The 21311-nt window shown below is 35.8% G+C and overlaps 1 protein-coding gene across 1 annotated transcript in view; it reads right to left on the bottom strand.

Moving 5' to 3' along the window:
- LOC121387114 (multiple epidermal growth factor-like domains protein 10) overlaps positions 1-21311 on the bottom strand; it is a 36897-nt gene continuing 15586 nt past the window's right edge. Inside the window, exons 3-14 of the mRNA XM_041518138.1 lie at positions 19816-20025; positions 18605-18808; positions 17788-17916; positions 14736-14879; positions 13120-13263; positions 10367-10507; positions 8358-8504; positions 7506-7649; positions 6369-6512; positions 4927-5070; positions 4179-4296; positions 1-2708 (exon numbers count right to left, since the gene is read on the bottom strand). Of these exons, the coding sequence (XP_041374072.1) occupies positions 2360-2708; positions 4179-4296; positions 4927-5070; positions 6369-6512; positions 7506-7649; positions 8358-8504; positions 10367-10507; positions 13120-13263; positions 14736-14879; positions 17788-17916; positions 18605-18808; positions 19816-20025 (2018 nt within the window). The 3' untranslated portion in view covers positions 1-2359. The remainder of the gene's footprint in view (positions 2709-4178; positions 4297-4926; positions 5071-6368; positions 6513-7505; positions 7650-8357; positions 8505-10366; positions 10508-13119; positions 13264-14735; positions 14880-17787; positions 17917-18604; positions 18809-19815; positions 20026-21311) is intronic.

The following is a 21311-nucleotide window of genomic DNA, read 5'->3' on the forward strand; positions in this document are numbered from 1 at the left end:
GTAAGTATACTTTGTTTATTATCCTATTTATCTACACAGTTTACAAAGGCAAAACAATATGCTAATGTGTTCCAAGTACAACATAGCTTATTACAAGTTGTAAATAGTGTATTCTACATACACCATATGTATAGTCCAATTATGTCAAAGGAAACTGATGAATAGGTATACAACTCTAATATGAATACTACTAAAACTCATATAAAAAAGTTTTAATCCAACCTGAATTCATTTTAAATTGAATTACATTATAAAAAAACGTTACCATCAAGTTGTGAGGGATAAAGACTCATTTTTGATATAGGAGTATACACAATGACATTTAGCCTATACAACTTAATGTCAATTTGTCATACGAAACATTTTTTAAAATGTGTGTGTGTGTGTGTGTGTGTGTGTGTGTGTGTGTGTGTGTGTGTGTGTGTGTGTGTGTTTACAACTGTACCATATTCATAATATCTTGTGTTTGTTGGGGACGGAAAGTGATTTGTTTCTGCCTTATTAGGTGTACAATACATTGTGTCTAAAATACACATTTTATAAAGCATATACTACAGCTCTTTAGCTTGATTCTTTCGAGGTTCACCCATGACATCAAACTTGTATTGTACAAAATAGTACAGGGACTTCAGGAAGAAACCCTACACCCCGCTCAGAAAAACAGAGTTTGTTGGGTTTGTATAAGGGTCGCAGGTTTCTTCTTATAGCATCTACGGTAAGCATTAACTTGTAAGTTTGGTGTTATTTGGAACATCTAAAGATCTGTATGGTCATATTTAAGGAAATACATGTACACGTATACAGAACTTGGCGATCGTTAAGTTGTCGAAAGTTGACAATCTGTTACACAAAGTACACTCTTGCAGTATTCTTACATAAATAGATTACAGCCAGAGAACACTCGATCTACAGCTTGTATTGATGCAAGTCAACAAAGTATGCTACTAATAAAATACGATTCCAATTAAATTATCCCCTTAGAATATAGATATTGTATTATTATTAAGGAATCTCCAATGTCTAGACACAAGGACCATGTAACTTATAAGGAGGTTCCAGCCAGCCACACAGCCCAAGGTGCAGCAGGGAAAGGCAGCCCCACCACTAATGAGAACTGATACTTTTCGTCCTCGACCAGCATCGATATCAGAACCGGATCCAGGACACAGCCCTGAAAACGATCGAGGGGAATATACCTTGTGTGCTCCTACACTATGTGCACGTTAGAGGAACGTGATCATACCAGACGTGACAGGCCCAAGGAATCTCTTCAGCAGGTCTAACCGGGCCTCCGTTCAAGCCACAGCCATACAACAAAGGAGAGTACTGTAATGACAACATCACCCATAAGGAGGGGGCGGAGGGTATCTGTATTACGAAACGCCGGGAGTGGAACTACAGCCAGGCACTTTTTCTCGCAGAGATGGACAGTCGGGAGTGGATATACAGCCAGGGACTCCTTATCGGAGAGATGGGCAGCCGGGAAGAGATCTACAGCCAGGGACTCCTTATCAGGGTGATGGACAGCTGGAAGGGAAACTACAGCCAGGGACTCCTTATCAGGGTGATGGATCCAGCCAGAGGGGGACTACAGCCAGGGATTACTTATCAGGAAGATGGAAAGCCAGGAGGGGACCTACAGCCAGGGACTACTTATCGGAGAGACGGTCAGCCGGGAGGGGACCTACAGCCAGGGACTCCTTTTAGGGAAGATGGACAATTGAGCTATTCACCGCGTGACCAAGACGATCTTTGCATGTAGTACCCCTGCATTGAAAGGTTGTTAAAAAAACCCGACTACCGGCAAGTTCTTCCACTCCTAGACGTGCAGGAACCTTTTCAACGAAACTTTGCCGCCAGGTAAGGGCTTATTCGGACTTTATATTTTTTGGCACCTGTCCTAAAAGTTATATTTATTTTAGGAACATATTCCGACGCAATTTATTTTTGCAGTCCATCTAAATTGCTCAAATCACCTGAAACCTATTCGGCTGAGCACTCAAAGTTTATTTTTGGACAGGACTTGGGTGTGTGTGTGAAACCTTTGTGGTATATTGACACATACAAAACAGTTCTGTCGGTCCAACTTCTATAAAAACAAGAATTCTAATATGTGGCCCCTATCGAGCAGACAGATTTTCATGTCGTCTAAATTCAAGGGTCCTTAACTATGTCAGAAAACGAGTAAATCCTCATGAAAATCAAACTTGATCCGTAACTCAACAGGATAACGTTATACACAAAATGTCAGCTGAGTATCTTAAGCTATTGTGAAACAAATTCCATAATGGCAATGTCAGTTTAGAACGACAAGGTAAAAGTATCAACATTCGTCAACCAAATGTTCATTCTCATTTGTCTAAACACCAGTTATCCTATCATAGTCATTCTGCGGTGGGTTGGATAAATCAAGCTTTTCGTATTCATTCGTTTGTCCTGCATTAACATAGCCACCCTCACTGTCAGAATGTCTCGGCTGCGCATCCATATGATTACGTGGCGTCAAAGAATTGCCATAATTGGCTGAACGGGACGTATCGACTTGTTGAGAACTGGGAATTCTGGGATTGCTGGGACCGCCATCTTGTCTATCAACAATTTCATATTCTACAGCACTTGGATCTGTAGGTTGATTTGGCAGGTTCGTGTTTGTTTTTCTCATCTCTTGCTGATACAAGTCCGACTTCACTCTGTGAGTTTTAATGTGCCTACAATATATATAATATCTTATTATTACCACTTATCCTAAATATTTTAAGTACATTGTTGGAAGTATTCTATTTCATTAGTTTCTTCATATATCAATGATGAGAGACTACACATTATTTGATACCACATATAATATTTGCATAATTAACTCAATACTATCAAAACTAGTGGCTTACATAAAAATATTCAGGGGAAAACATAAAATGCAATGTAGATAAAACATGTTCACCTCGTATTCATTAAAATCAATATGGAGATTTAATTCAAAGTGAAACTGTTACACCACACACTTACATGTTAGTCAGTAATATAATAATTTAATTTAGTAATTTATAAATAGTAGTAAATGAAATTATTTGGATGTAATTTGTTGTTGACTTTATTTTTCACAAGAACATTGAATAAAGATGCCTATTTAAACCAATCATTCATATATATATATATATATATATATATATATATATATATATATATATATATATATATATATATATATATAGTTATATATATATATATATATATATATATATATATATATATATATATATATATATATATATATATATATATATATATATATATATATATATATATATATATATATATATATATATATATATATAGATATATATATATATATATATATATATATATATATATATATATATATATATATATATATATATATATATATATATATATATATATATATATATATATATATATATATATATATATATATATATATATATATATATATATATATATATATATATATATATATATATATATATATATATATATACGTATATATAACTATTAAAGTATATATATAAGTGCAAATAGTATAACATATATATATATATATATATATATATATATATATATATATATATATATATATTATACACGCTTGTTAACTATTAAAAGCACAATAAAATAAAAGTTAGTTTCGTTTGCTTAACGTCACCATTAAATCATATAAATGTATTAATCATCGGCTATTGGATGTCAAACATTTCATAATTCTGACATATAGTAGTGTGCTACGTTTTGCCATTAGTAGAAAGGGATATTTTATATGCCACGGACGTGATAGCACAACGACACCAGAAGATCATTTGGTTTATTAATCATCGGCTATTGAATGTCATACATTTGGTCATTTTGACATATAGTCTTAGACAGGAAACCTGCAACATCTTTCTATTAGTAGCAAGGGATCTTTTGCATGCACCATCTCATAGGCAGGAGAGTACAACCACGACCTTTAATATGCTTGTCAGGGTGCACTGGCTGGTAAAAGAAATAGTTCAATGGGTCCACTGACGGGGATCGATCCCAAACCGACAACGCATCAGGCAACCAGGCAACCAGGCAATCGCTTTACCACTGGGCTACGCCCCGCTCCACAGAAAAAATCCAAACAAATTCAATATGAAAAGAAACATAAAACCAGATCTACTTGCCAGATGAAAAGACTCGTCACTATGACTAACAGTACAAACAGAATACCCGCCACAACGGCAAATGCGATACTGGTGGAATCACTGTTACTGGTGTCAGTGTTGCCAGTGTCAACTTGGGCTGTAAAAAAAAAAAAATGTCGGTGCTACTTTTGACGAGCGTGTGTTAGGGTCTCTGTCAGTTGAACTTATATTTATCTATATATACACTAGGCACGGCGGAAACAAGTATACATTGGGGAGCTGACTGAGATCGAGGGTTCAAAGCAAAGTTTGTTTGTTTTGGATTTTTTGTTGTTGTTTGTTTGTTGTTTGTTTGGGTTGTTTGTTGTTGTTTTTGTGGGTTTTTTATTTTTATTTTTTTTTGGGGGGGAGGGATTTCGGAAATATTCTTCCCTGTACAGTTTTTAAAACTAGATGTCTTGAAATGCAATATCCTACATTCTGTAAGTAAAATTCATCTCTGGCTTAAGATTTACTACCAATAATATTTTGATTAAGAATTATTGGGAGGTAGAGCCCTCTACCCCAGCCCACACCCCTGGTCCTCCGTGCCTGTACATACACACGCACACTCCCCTTTAAATAATGAACGTTACCATGCATGTTTGGAAATAACTAAACAGTGTATTTTATGTCTAGCATTTTTAGTGAATAATTTCAATTTAAAAAAATGCCAAAAGGATTTTCGATCATATCCTGAATCCCCCTTGTAACAGGCCTGATTGTATTAGTTCGTCATCGCAATTACCTTCAACGCATGTAAGTCCTGTCCACCCTGCCAGACACCCACCATTGCAGTATCCCAGTTCATGGTGACAAAGTTGTTCCCCCTTGCAATGTCGGTCTGCACACATTGATTCACAATTCACGCCATAATGATCTGTATCACAATCTGAATTTTAAAAAATATATTTAACAAGAGCTTCACAAAATAGGCCTATGTTATATACTTATTTTCTAAACACAAATACATATTTAAAATATGCACACACACACCCGCAGATTAGTACACACACACTCGCAGACTATTTTTTGCTAGCATTAATAAAATTTAGTCCTGGGGTTACATTCATTCATTCATACAATTATATGTTAGGGCCGTAGCTTGGTTCTTTTTTGTTTTTTGTGGGGGAAGGGAGATGAATTATTGGAATGAACGAGTATGGATGACACAAGTCACTAGGGTGTCTGGGGGCATGCCACCACCACCCTGGACAATTTGAAATCAAGAGGCTCTGAAATAACATTTTGCAGCCATTTCAGGGAGATTACATATTTAAAACGTCAGTATCAATATAACCAATACATTGTAAATTTATTTTATTTTGTGACCCCCCCCCCCCCCCCCTTCCGCTAGTTACGGCCCTGTATGTCATATTAACCATTATGTCTTTATGGTAGTGTTTTGTAGTTTTGTCATAGCCATATAAGTTGTATGAGCTCAATATATAAGGTTTGTCGTTTTGTGAGAAAAACTCGTTTAACACGATACCCAGCTGTACAACGGCATTTAAGCCTTGTTGACATCAACAAATAATAGCAAATATGTTTGAAATAGATATGTTATGATATAAATGATTAGATAACTGGATGTGTAGGTTGCCACACTAATCTTCAATTTCTTCTACTAAAAAGCACGTAGAAATGTTTATGCAATATAACTTTATTGATTTGGAATAAATGTAATATATAGACACAGAAGTAGTTCCATTGTAAAACAAAATTGTAGAAAATTCTTGCATAGCAAAATCAGTTTAAGTTTAAAATGTGAATATTCTGCAATGATATATGTCATTGCTGTTGATAACCGTGAACAATTATTCTGAGAGTAATGCTAAAACAATAAATGCACCCTATCGGACCCCACAATCTCCTAAGTTCATGGGACATATCTCTGTGAAACATATATTTGTTGACAGAGTTATGGCTCCCCTTTGAAAGTGAAAATCGATCTGGCTTTAACTGTGTCACAAATGGGCAAATCACAACGAAATTTTATATTTAACTTTACTACATGATAAACTATTTCAATTCAGGATCCTGAGGCATTGTGAAAAAGGTATTGGGAACTATATGTGGAACAAACGGACAGACAGATAGACAGACAAAACATATATTCCCTTCCGGTTGTACTGGTAGGGGATTAAAAATTCTCGACTGAAAGTTGGAATCAAATGAATAGCTACTTACTGTCTGTACATGTAGCACCTTGCCAACCGGCCCGACATGGTCCACTACAAGATCCAGTCATATAATCACACGGTGCGTCACCATCTTTGCAGTGTCTGTCAGCACAAGACGAACTGCAGTCTGGTCCATACTTCCCATCACAACCTTCAAGACATATAATATACTGAACACCATTGGAAATGCACCAGTCAGATTTATAGTTAGAAAAAGAAATACTCTGTTTGTCTGATCTTGTAAAACTGGATGTAATCTGGTTAGCAAAAAATAAACCTATAACTGGAAACAATAGTTAATGCTTACTTTATGACAACCTCATAAATGCGGTACCAATAACAACGATAATTTGAGTTCTGATAGATGGATTTACGTACACATAAGTTCTGTGTTGAATACACGTGTTAGTGGTATTTTTTTCATGCATTGTCTTGACTATAATAATATATTTGTCTGGGTTTTTTTTATATACTTGGATATATTCTAGTTAGCAAGAAACAAACACAAAATTGGATACAAGAGTTATTGTTTGATTTATAGCAACATCACACATGCAATACAGTGGCAGATCCAGAAAATATATTTATTGGGGGGGGGGGGGGGGCAATGATATGAGGTGGAATAACACAATGCAATACAGTGGCAGATCCAGAAAATCCATTTATGGGGGGGGGGGGGGCAATGCCATGAGGTGAAATGCCAAGGGAACCTTGGCGGCGGTTTGGAGGGGGATCGTAAACATTTTTAAAATTAATATATAATAAAATTATATCTGTCGCAAAATTTAGGGGGCGACGGGCCCCCCCCCCCCCCCCCCCCACCTAGATCCGCCTCTGCAATAAAAACTAAAAATTAGGTGGTGCTTTTTCAGTGGAGTTCAGTATATTTTGCACATGACAAAACAGTTGTAACTGAATATCATTCTTACTGAAATCGGTTTATAAATTTATCTAGTTTTGGTTTCTGTTACACGATCATTTGAGTTATGTCAGATGAATGTACAAGTACATCAAACAAAATCTGTGTTGAATACACGTGCAGGTAGTGTTGTTTTCACGCATTGTCTCGACTATAATTTACAAATTAAAGTTTCTAAATTCTGTGGACCCACAGCCCTTGATGTCTACATATTGCTAAATATACCTGTGCAGTCGATCCCCAACCATCCATTCTGGCACGGACCGTCACAAAAACCAGTCACGCGGTTACAGCTGGTCGTACTCTCTTTGCAGTGTCTTTGTGTGCATTTGAATTTACAGTCGGCGCCATATGTACCACTGTCACATGCTGAAATATAGTAAACATATATTTACAGATTGCTGAAAGCTATTCAAGAGAGCATAACATAAAGTTGTGGGTATGTTGTATTTAATTCCTTCCTATAGACGAGGCACTAGATTGAGATTTATGAAATCAAACAAACATTTTGCTAGATGTCCGTTCGACTCTGCATTGTGCAAAGATACGGCCCTGACTCCGGTTTTGTCGTTCAGATTCCAACACAGTGTTCCATGTCTTGATCCTATAATACAGCGAGTAAGGTCTGGGCCATATTCGTAATTGAGGATCTCTGATTCAAACTTAGGAGCCAAATACCACTCTGTCCTACTGGCCACCAAACATAAAACATTAATCCAGTGACTCCACTCATTATATCAATTATAAAATAGCTCTTACTTGAATCATTTAAATGGAGTCGTTTGTTGTTTTCTTGATTGTTCTAGCGACATCACCAGAGCACATTGCAAAGCTTATAGCGACACAACCAGAGCACTTAATGCAAAGTGTATTGTTATGTGGTATCAAATAATAGTTATGTGTCACCGATAAAGTAAAGCAAAATAGTCACTTGCATCTTTGAGAATGCAGCAATATTTGTTACATAAAAAAACCCAATTACTATGCATGCATAGGTATGTAATGGAATACAGATTAACAACTAAAGACAAAATAATCACATAAGTGTCAAATAATAATATATTTTTGGTTATTCACGTATGTTACAACTTGGACTCTTCCATCCGGGCTGACAGCCATGTTGGCATGTTCCATTCTCTACATCACAAGATTGGCTGTCTCCTTTACAGTGTCGTTCACTACACTTTGACTGACATCCGGGTCCAAATGTACCACCTTGACATTCTGTAAACATCCACAAAACGACGTGTAAATATACCCTATCGGTAGCTCAATTTAATATTAGATTTCAGGGAATGTGGTGGGGTTCCATTAAGAAACTCTTGTACATCATCAATTCCCTTTCCAGTGCCATATGATTGTTGCTCCACGACTTTAATGTGAAAATACCATGGTATATGTTCTGCTGTCTATGGAAAACTGTATATACAAATTTAGTAATAGTGTACAACATGTCAATAACTTTTTCCAACACAAAAACCATGTGTAATGAAGACAATATAGGTTTTTGTTTATTTATTTTAATGTTATAATACTATTGTCCGAACCAAATTGTTAACAACTACGAAAAATTACTCTCCTACCTTTAATTTCCGTTAGATTTCATCCAAAGTTTGTCCAGATAGAAATTTTGAAAAAAACATTACAATGACACAGATTCCACATACCAGATGATAACTATGTCATCTATATCGACTTCGCTGAGAGCGCATAGGGCAAAAAACATGTAATTATGTGCCAGCTGCCATTTTGACGTTTTATGGAATATTCTTCAAGAGGGGGTGAAAGGATAGGACTTAATCTAACAACGTCATAACATGTTATGATATAAAAGCAAACGTGATGACGTCATATTATTTATTATTATTTTTTATTATTATTAAAACAAATTTAATGATACCACTAGAGATAATTGATTTCATATTAATTTGACATTGTGTCACATACTTTGGAGGCTTTCACCCCTCTTGAAGAGTATTCCATAAACAAGCAACATGGCAGACGGCAGAAAACTGCATGTATTTTTCCCTATGCAGTCTCAGCAAAGACGATATCGGCGACATCGTTGCAGTCTCATGTGTGGAATCTCTATATTTGTAGTGGGTTTTTTTTTTGCGATTTGTGTCTGGATAAACTTTGGAGGAAAACTAACGGCAATTAAAGGTAGGAGAGTAATTGTTTGTAGTTGTTAACAATTTGGTTCGGACAATAGTATATTTTTGACAAATGTTGAGAAATAAACGACAAAAAATAAATACGGTTTCTTTATATTAAACATCTTATTTATGTACAAATATATAGTATAGGTAAGAAAAAGAAACTATTGTTTTGTAACACACTAACATGCAAGTTAGTGTTTAACCTGACCGCGACTGCTAATGTAAAGAAAGGAAAGTCATAGTTACGAGGTACACGAAGTCTCTGAAGATAATACAACAGCTTGGTACACCATTATATGATTGAGCTTTTTTCCGAAAAACTTTTCTTGCTTATCAATAACACGACTACTCTTGTTTTTATATTTACACAATATTGCTAGATAATCTACCATATTGAAACCATGAATTTGACCAGAGCTGTCACATTTCTCGCAAATGTAGGCGAAAACATGACCAAACTTGATAAGCGTATGTAAATATGGTAATGGTTCTCCCAATTGTTCAATAATATAGAAATGGTCTGCTGAAATTATGTCAGGACGAGAAAGCCTTGAGGATTATCCAACGTCTGAAAGAGTCAAGACCATACCGTAAACATGCATTTAAAAAAAAGTCCAAAAGAATCTTTACTTACAAAGAATGTGAATACTTTAATAAATATGTTTACTAATTGAAAATAACCCATTTACCAATCACCTTACAGACACTTTGCATGTATCACGAAGTGTATTGTGGCATTTAGAAGCGGAACTTCATAAACCTTCCATATCACACCTTACCTTTTATATAATACAATTGCACACCTTGTAAAGAAAACAATAATAATAATAATAATAATAATAATAATAATAATAATAATGAAACACACCAATAACCGTATAATACATTTTCTATAATGATGCGTATTTAATACTTTGAATCACCTACCGGTTGTGCAGTCAGGTAACTCCCAGCCAGCTTGACAACCACCTGTACATCTTCCATAAAACACGGCACAGTCCCTACTACCAAGACAGTGTCTGACATCACAAGACATGTTACATTTAAAACCGTAGGCATCCTGACATGCTGAAATGTATATCAAAACAGACTAAAGTCAAAATGCAATAAATATTTATGCATGCAGAAACATATAAAAACATAAATAAACAAGTCAAGATATAATATGAATCTTGACATACTGAACAATATGGTAAAAACCACACTAATATATTTTATTACGTCAAGCCGTCGTATTTTGCTTTACTGAACTGGAATGTCTATATATAAAACAATTATTTCTTTTACTCAAGTTAGAAGAAAACCTTTGTATTTCAATTAAAAGCCAACCACTGTATTTAAATTAGAAATAAACCATTGATGCATTTAAGTTAGAAGAATCCTTTGCAGATAGGTTTGAAGTAAATCGCTTTATTTAAGTTAGAAACAAATGATTGTATTTAAGCTAAAACAAACCAATGTATTCAACATTGCATCGTGACATACCAAATGGTTTAGTTAGAAAATATCAATCATATTAATTTGAAATAAACCAATATAACATGTTACAACGATGCAGACGACAAGCCTCATTGCCTTATGGTGCTAGCAAGGGGAAACAAAAGAAATTAAACTACTATAGTCATGTAAGACAATGTTATTCACGTGCGGAAACATACAAAGAACAATCCTAATTTGTTTACAAGTCAAAATGCAATGTCAATCGTGATTTGTTAAACTATTTTAACTGTGAATATAACCAACTATCAAGATTATTGATGAATCAGAAATAAACAATTCAAAATTATATCCATTTGAGATTATTAAAAATGTCAAACACTGCGTGATTGCAACCCACCCACCCAAAAAATAACACAAAACACCCACCCAGACAAAAAAAACACAAAAAACAAAACACAAAAAGCAGTTATTTTTATAGAATTAACATATTTTTGAATAGCCATTGAAAGAAATTATATTATCTGTAGTTTGGAGTAAATTTGTTTTGTTTTTTAAATTTCAGTTGCATTTTGTTCTCGCGTCCATCACGCGAACTCATACCAAAAGTAGGAATAATAACAGCATACAAACAGCCGCAGTTCAGATATCACCGAAACAAGAACATACCCAACAAAAAACGTGTAATACTGAAACCGATTGAGGAAATGTTTTTATTTAACGACGCACTCAGCACATTTTATTTACGGTTATATGGCGTCAGACATATGGTTAAGGACCACACATATATTGTGAGAGGAAACCTGCTGTCGCCACTTCATGGGTGTCACGGGGATCCTATAATACCCGTAACTGAATGAAACACGATTGTCCAAATATCTCTCCTAACTGTATAGCTATTAGATCTCTCTGTAACAGGCAGTTATACCCGCTGGCTCGTCTAGGTATGATCAGAGATAGGATCTTATATAAAGTATATATTATTATAGGACGTTTAGTTCACTAGAAAACACAACAAAAACACAATACACTTTGGAATCTGTATTAACCTACGCTGACAAATGTACTGCCGCAGTAGTTAATTAACAACAACAAATAATAACAACCCAGAACTGATCACTTAATTAGTTAATCTCTAGGTGTCTAGTTTATAAAATATGCTAACACTTCACCGTGACACAACACCCACACGTGTGATAATTGAGAAACGCTTCCAGGAGAACTTAATTAATAAAGGAATTACAACTCTATTCCTAACTGGTTAATTTTTAATTAACCCTTACTACTCGTTCAGTAACGTGTGATAATTGAGAAACGCTGCCAGGGGAACTTAATTAATAAAGGAATTACAACTCTATTCCTAACTGGTTAATTTTTAATTAACCCTTACTACTCGTTCAATAACCTTGTAACACAGAATTAATACTGGTACCTATCACAATAAAGACAATAACCTACAGTTTACCTAGGTCCTCTAGGATGACTGGCTAAGCTTTATATATTTATTTAGACAGCGAGCCTACCGTTTACTGCGTCAGATGACCGGCAGCACCGTCTAAATAATATTGGTATAATACAGTATTAATATTTAAAGTCACATCAATCACATCAAGGTTATACACAGAGCAGAAAATATATAATTACCAAGTCCAAACGGACAATGTTCCCCCAGGACGCCTTCCAATATGTTTCTCCCTGATATCTCTAAAATCCTAGCTATTTATTCAAAACTCTCAGAGACAGCGAATATCGCCTGGGGGCACAACGCGGTACCTCACCTATCATCTGATATTTCCACCTCTCCCAGAGTCGGTATATTTTCTTAGATGACCAGACATTCTGTCGCCAGTCGCCAAAATCACGGTTGTAAAAAACCGCACTCGCGGAGGTATTACGTAACTACTGGCCACCTCGGCTAAGTGCATTTGGAACTGCACACGGCCCTCTAAAACAATTAATATCGCTACAGGCGAAAAGAAATTAAGAGCATGTACCGTCACAATGGGCTACTCTTTTCGATAAGCAGCAAGAGATCTTTTATATGCACCATCCCACAGACAGGGTAGCACATACCACGGCCTTTGATACAGTCGTGGTGCACTGGCTGGAACGAGAAATAGCCCAATGGGCCCACCGACGGGGATTGATTCCACACCGACCGCGCATCGAGCGTGCGCTGTACCATTGGGCTACGTCCCGCCCCGAAACCGATTGACAGACTCCAACTTCTATGGAACACCTACGTATTGTACAGTCGAGTGAATGAAATCCTCTATCACAGCCACTGACACACTCTCCAGCCACGTGATAACAGTCATATTTCCCATGACAATGTCTGTCTTGGCAACGACTTCCACATCCCTGTCCATATCGATCCTGTGGACATTCTGGAATAGAATCAGACATGGATTGTAAAATCTGAGGAATTCAAAGGAGGATTTCACTTACATAATGGTTAGTTAATTGTTAGAGAGAATTCAGTGTCGTGGCCTTACACTACTCACCAAGCCGTAGTAACTCAATATGGCTGAAAAACAGTATTAGCAGATGAACTCGGTACCAACCAACGTCACGGGCAATAGCTTAACTTCTACAAGACAAATAAAAAATATCTCACTAAACATGGGTTTTTATTTCCCCAATGCTTCATAAGTGGTGCCTGAAATGCCTTTAATAAGTATGTATTATCGATTAAGCACGAAATATGGTTTTATTTTGCTTAACGACACCACTAGAGCATAGTTTTATTAATCATCGACTATGGGATGTCTATCATTTTGTAATTGTGACATATAGTTTAGTAGCATGGGATCTTTTATATCTACCATCCAACAGTATAAAACATACCACGGACTTGATATAACAGTCTTGGTGCACTGGCTAGAGCGAGAAATAGCCTAATGGGCCACCAACGGATCCAAGACCGACCGCGCATCAGGCGAACGTTTTACCACTGCGCTACATCCCACTATCATGCGCGAGAGAGCATATTACATACCCGTATTGCTACTAAGTATTGCTATTGTAACTTATTAACAAATGTTACAGACACAGACACACACACACACTAGCAGACGAGTTGTGCTTGCAGATCGGCGTCATCTTGACATTATTATAAACAAATCAGAGAAAAGGTAGCAACATTGTATTCTAGATACCTAGTGATCGCCTAATGACTCGACTAAAGGGAAAGTTACACTAGTTTGATGTATGTTCTACAACTGTGTATTGATCTAGACAAAATAACAAGCTGTAGTTACTATACGCTTTATGGTTTACGCAGTTTACGTTACTGACAAAGTTCTTAACGTATGACACATTGCGTTATGGCAATGCTACTCTTCATTACCCATATGGTTAAAACTTCTTGGTTAATATTATAAAAGTGCTATGTCCACCTAGAACGTAAAGTGGGATGTAACACCTCAACATCATTTGACGACGCCATACGATTGCCGCACTAAGACCGTACCGGAACGATTTCAGTGATAAAAAAAGTTAAAATTAAATATGGGTATTAAATATGATATTAAACTTGCTACTATTTGTATCATGTTCATGTCCCTAGTAAAATAATTGTCATTGCCAACTTAAAAACTCGTTGCAACTGAAACTTGTTTCACTCGGTATATACACATGCTACGAAATGAAAGCTCGTTTAATAACCTAAAAGCAATAGTGTTTGTTCTTCCATCATGTGTTTAATGTGACTGCCAGCAACTATTTATGTTCACCATTTACATTAAGGCCACCATGTCGAGGGAACGCTTTGTGCGTACTGAACTATGTAAAACAGAGCATGGCAACAATGTTAACATGCAAGTATTTACAACAGAAACCCTACTGATATATGTCTCACTTGTCTTACAGTCTGCTCCAATCCATCCTGCTCTACATCCATTGTCACACCGTCCTGTGATCCTGTCACACGATGATGACCCATTACAATGTCTAGTGGAACAGTCTGCACTACACAGTTCGCCATAGTGACTGGAATCACAGACTGGAAATAAAAAATATATTGTAAAAGAAACATTTGCTAAAGAAAGAAATAGCTGAAAATTCAATTTTCTACATGGTAATAGTTGATGGTTTACAAAATATGTTGAACCATGTAATAATAATAGAAAATAGGAACACAACTACAGTCTTAATAAGCTCACAATTAAATCAATCTCACCTTGTGATACAAAAGGCGAGCACGACTAGTTTTAATAAATTCACAATCTTATCTTAACGTGTAATAACATAATTTACTAATACAAAATTCATACATGTTTACAGTTTTAATAAACTCATATTTTCTTACACACCTGTTGGTGAGAACACCATTCATTTGTGACAACATATATTGCTAACACCTATACGTGTGATAATAATTTCAAGACATATGACTGGCTGCTCCAATGTGATGACCACGTGACCAATGCCATACCATTCAACGAGAAAAGAACGATCAGAATCGCTTACACTGTGACGTGTAGTTAACCCGGCATTGACTTGTCTGTGACGTATACGTTAGCTACAAAAGCGAGGGCTGTGAATACGTTTTAGTCAGAAAAGACGTTTAAATTTGGTTGACCAGGTCACCAATACCATACCATCCCATGAAACAAGTAGGATTAAAATCGTTGCATTGTGACGTATAAAGTAACCTGCAATTCATTTGATTGTGACACGTAATGCTAATCTCAAACTGTCACGACGGACTCCCTAATGCTCTCAACTAACAACTGTCACGACGGAGTTGGTAAACGACGAGAGTTCGCGTTGTAAGATTTCTAGCTGGACTCCCGTAGAATGTATACACGCGGATCGAGTTGTCATAGTGCTCAGACTAGCTAATGGACAGTCGTAGAAGTTGTATACGACGAGAATCGAGTTGTAAGAGTGCTCAGACTAGCAACTGGACAATCGTAGAAGTGAAGAGATCGGCGAGTTGGCTAACTTCGTTGTGTCAGTTGGTAGCCTGTCCCTAGCATTAGTTATATACAAACGCTAGGGCTGTAAATCAGTTTTAATCGGGAAAGACGTTTAAATTTGCTTAAAACCTGTTTTTTGAGGATATGTAAGAAATAGAATACTACATCCGTGTCCATCTTACATTTAACCTGTTGTTTTAAAACGTATCCAACTCGCTTTCATTCGTTAGGTACGTTATAAGATAACTCGTATGACAAATGGTATCTACTGGCCACTCATGTAGTATTCTCTATATCCAACTCGATTGTACAACTTGTAAGATAAATGGTATATAACGGCCACTTGTGTTGTATTCTCTATATCAAACTCACTTGCACTCGTTAGATACGTTTTTAAACAACTCGTAAGATAAATGGTGCCACTCATATAGTATTCTCTGTTTTTCAATGACCAGTGGCCTTTATACAACATACAGCATGTAGCATATAGCAAGACCGTAGGAAACGGTAAAGCACGTCAGCTATCGTTTTACCATTATTTTCACCTGATTTGTAATTTCCTGAACAAAAACAGCCCCGCATGGGGTCGTTAATCCTGCTAAAAAATATCATATCCTCAAACACTCTCATTGAACCTTACATATTTCTGCTTCAAAATGCCCCCAAAATGCAGCATAAAAAGCAATTATTAAACAAACATATGAATGGGGACATTTTATCGCACACTCGTACCAGAGGCAGAATATACCTTACCAATAATTATGGGCGATATATGTGTTTGTACAAGTACACATATATTGCAAATGTTTAAATACTTCATAACATAAACCACTTAAATAGCAGGTCGCCTCTCGTGTTTAAAATGGAGAGTGATATTTTTTCGTGTGACGTAGATAGAGAATATAGCGAAACGAAATCGAAGAATAGCGCGTGATGGTAAGAAAACTGATCTGTCCTAAATGTTTAAATACTTTATAAAAATGATATCCCAGAATACATGAGTCTTTATAGTTTGCACTAACATACTCGTACATGACAAAACATACAAAACACTTTTGATATAGAACTGCTAATAGCGATGTTTACTTATATTCAATTAAGGTTCAAGCACGCTGACCTGGGCACTCACCTCAGCTATATGGGCTGTCTGTCCAGGACAGTGGGTTAGCGGTTAGTTGTTAGTGAGAGAGAAGTCGGTGTAATGGCCTTACACCTTCCCATTGAGTCGTTAAACACGCTCACACTTCTATCACTGGGCTGCATACCTTTCCTATGGGTGATGATGTATAATATACTAACTAAACAATTCGGCTTCTTATGTTTATTTTTTTCTTCTTTTTTGCTTTACGGCTTGTTTGTTTTGTTTAGGTTAATATTTAATTATTTATTTATGTATTATTATTTGTGTTATAAAGTATTTATACCTTTCCTATGAGTGATTATGTGTAATATACTAACTAAACAATTCGGCTTCTTATTTTTTTTTAAACATTTTTGCTTTATGGTTTGTTTGTTTTGTTTAGGTTAATATTTATTTATTTATTTATGTATTATTATTTGTGTTATAAAGTATTTATACCTTTCCTATTAGTGATTATGTGTAATATACTAACTAAACAATTCGGCTTCTTATTTTTATTTATTTATTTTTTGCTTTACGGCTTGTTTGTTTTGTTTAGGTTAATATTTATTTATTTATTTATTTATTTATATACATGTATTTATATATATATATATATATATGTATTTATTTATTTATTTATTTTGTTTTGGGTGATATTTTAATATTTCTACAGCAAAACTGGTAACAATGTGTGTTATACTAACAAGTTTGTTTGTTTCGACATATGATATACATTTTAATATATGGTACGAGAAATTTCAGGTACTGAAACAATTCTAAATCAATATGCTTATGTTATTGTGGGAAAACGATTTCTGTTTTGGGGTATATGTATTGTCGTTTTATTAACTGTACTTATATCATACCACCGCACGTCTGTCCAGTCCAGTTTGGTTTACATCCTCCTGCACATTCCCCAGTTGTGTAGTTACACGGTCCATTCAGGCAGTGACAGAACTGAGTACAGTCATCACCGAAAGTTCCAGGATCACAGACTGAAAATACAATTAACTTATGTGAACAAATGAACGAACACTTTCTTTCAACTGTTATGGAAAAGTAAAAGTTTATTTTGTTTAACGACGCCACTAGATCACATGGATCTATTCATTATCGGCAATTGCATGACAAACATTTGGTAATTTTGACATATAGTCTTAGAGAAGAAACCCGGCAAAGTGTTCCATTAGTAGCAAGAATCCACCAGCCCACAGACAACTATGTATGGATGTTGAACAAAATATTTGATCGATTTCTATGTACAATAATGTTTAATAATTTAATTTTTAAAAAGGTCATGCTGAGCAGTGTATTTCACTACTATAGCATGCACCCCCCACCCCCACCCCCCACAAACACACAGGCACATATGCACAGACATATATACACAGATACATACACACAGAGACATACATGCACACACACACACACACACACACACACACACACACACACACACACACACACACACACACACACTGGCCGTAGTTTGATACCCAATAGCTGGTGTGTCGTTAAACATCTAATCTAATCTAATCTAATCTAATCTAATCTAATTCATAATGTCTCTTAATCACCTCTGTGCAATATTATTATTGAAACAAAAACGTATATTGAAGAACTAGATGTACTCTATATGTACATTTAATGACAATTACTACAGATATTAATTGAGTGTCTTACCATATACTTCAACTTCACAAAAGTCCATTACTGAGCTACCACGTCCTGTGTTTCTGTAGAGGGTGATGTATCTAGCGGTGTCATCACAGGTCAGATGTGTTATGAACGGACTACTTGGTGTTGTGTCTCCACACCAGTGTCCAGTGTTACTTTGATTTGCAAACAGAGAACTGTATACATTTACTCCAGTTTTACGAACTGTGTCTGCATAAATAAATATAAAATAAAAATCATTTTAATAGTTTACCCTATAATAGCATTATGTGTGTCGTTTAGATGTTCCTAGTACATGACAATGTAGGGGGTAATTACATATGCAGATGCGTTAAAACTATGTCTGAAGTTGAGAGCTGGGGAGATAGTCGACAAAAAAGGTCACAAGGCTTCGCCATATAACCATTTTCCTAACCTTTTGAAACACAAATAGATCAAAACTGGTAAACAAAGTTCTACGTTTAAAACAGTGTCAACAGATGTTAATAGTTTGACAACATGTTTTCTATTTCAAAACGGAACTCATAAGCTAAAGTTCTATATTAATTGCTTGTAGGACGAATGCGTTGCAACCATTCCAGTATCTCTGTACTTTCAAACACACCAGTTGGTGAGAACATCATTCGCTATTTTTGATAACACTTGTTTACACATGTACGTGTGTTAACAATTTCAAGACATAAGACTGGCTGCTCCTAGGTGATGATCACCAATGCCATACACGCAATGAAAAAACCCAGCACGATCGGAATCGATTACACTGTGGCGTATAGCTAACCTGATAATCATTTGTCTGTAACGAGTAAGTTACCTACAAGTGCAAACTAATAACTTTTAGTGTTAAATATGTTAAAATCTACTTCAAACCTGGTTTTTGAGGATATGTAAGAAATAGAATAATACATTCGTGTCCGTTAGATACCATTTATTTTACAACTATTTGTTTATAAACGTATCAAACTAGCTTTCTCTCGTTAGGTACGTTTTAAAACAACTAGTTTGTTTAAGATAAATGGTATGTAACGGCCGCTGATGTATTATTATCTATGTAACAGCAGCAGTAATAACACAAGTAACAAATCACGCATCACGCACAAACTCCTACACACGCATACACGTACGAATATATTAAAACCGACAATTAAATATCGAAAATAAATACAAATAAACAACCATACAAACACTCAATATACAGGCTGACATATAAAACTACTTACAGTCGGTGCGGAAGTAAATAACCAGATTGTGTATGTAGTAGTTTCTTCCCAAGTCTACTTCCCACCACGTGTATGGCTGTGCGTCAGTTAGTATGCAGAATACTCCATTATCAGTCTTACGGCTGCCATCTACAGCATGCGCAGACGAATTCCGCGGAATGCCATCATAGTATGAACTCTGATAGGTAGTTTTCAATAAAGCTACATTTTCTGAAATATCCACAACACAATTGGTATATCTGCTATAGCGCAGTATTTACAACACAGTTCAGATAGGACAAGGGTTACTGAAGATGTTCAATTTAGTGACATAATATTCCAACTGAATTTGTGGCAACAATATCCAACCACCCCAGCCTCCATTTAAAAAAAAAAAAACCAAATCATCTATAATATTCTATATATATTAGTATAAATGTCTTAACAATAGGATAACTGACTCCAAAAGAAAACAATCAGGAACCCAGAGCGTGACTACTTAAAACACAAATTCCAATTTAAGGAAAGTATATAGTCACATTTGTTTAACGACACCTCAGCACATTTTTAATTTACGACGACGTTATACCACGACCTTTGATGTACCAGTCGTGGAACACTGGTCGAGATGGGTAAAATCAGAGTCCATAGAGGGCAATCGATTCTGCGACACACCACACCCCATGCAATCGACTAAAACTGGTCTGCATCACGCCATGTTAAGAAGAATCGTTGAAACAAGAATGTTTTTTCTCGATAACTGACACAATTTTAATTTTACCTCCTTTGTTTCGTGCTTCAGTCCAATTAATTTCAAACATGCTATCCTGGGCACACACAATGGGTTAGTGAGAGACATAGAGAGGTGTTGTAGGTTTATACCTATCTACTGAGTTGTTAAACTCGCTCTGTCTGTGTGCCGGTACCAGCAGGCGAACCCAGTACTGACACTTTAACTAATGAAAAACGCGTAATTTTAGAGTTAATAAAAAAAACCATGATTACTCCTGCTAATTGGGGCAGCCATTTTTGTTTCGTTTTTGTGACGTCCGGTGGTATAGCTTAGGGCGAAGTGACGTCAGCTCCGTCCAACTCCTCTTAAACACAGTGTAAATAAACGTTCTAATTTATGCCAAGGCGCTTCGCTTTCATCAACCTGACTTGTAAAACAACATAAATGACTTGATAGTATAATAAACTATTTAACTGAATATATTTCATTTGCATCAATAGAACGAAATGGAGTTATAGTATGTTTCTCTTTAAAAAAAATCAAAGAAAAAATGCAAATTATTAGGCCTATTGGTAGGGTACGTTCGAGCAAAAACGAGCACTCACGATACCTAAGTGATAATTTTCTTTTCTTTGGAACTACGTAATTGGTCAGTTTTGTGAGTTTAGATGGGAAAGTCTACTTAATCAAGGGTTTTACAGAATTACTTACAGTAATAAAGTGATAATGTCCATTACGATTTGAGGGGCGTCCGCGCAGCTATCAGACAATACCTTGTGATCTT

Source organism: Gigantopelta aegis, chromosome 13 (genome assembly GCF_016097555.1).
Source record: "Gigantopelta aegis isolate Gae_Host chromosome 13, Gae_host_genome, whole genome shotgun sequence".
Lineage (NCBI taxonomy): Eukaryota > Metazoa > Mollusca > Gastropoda > Neomphalida > Peltospiridae > Gigantopelta > Gigantopelta aegis.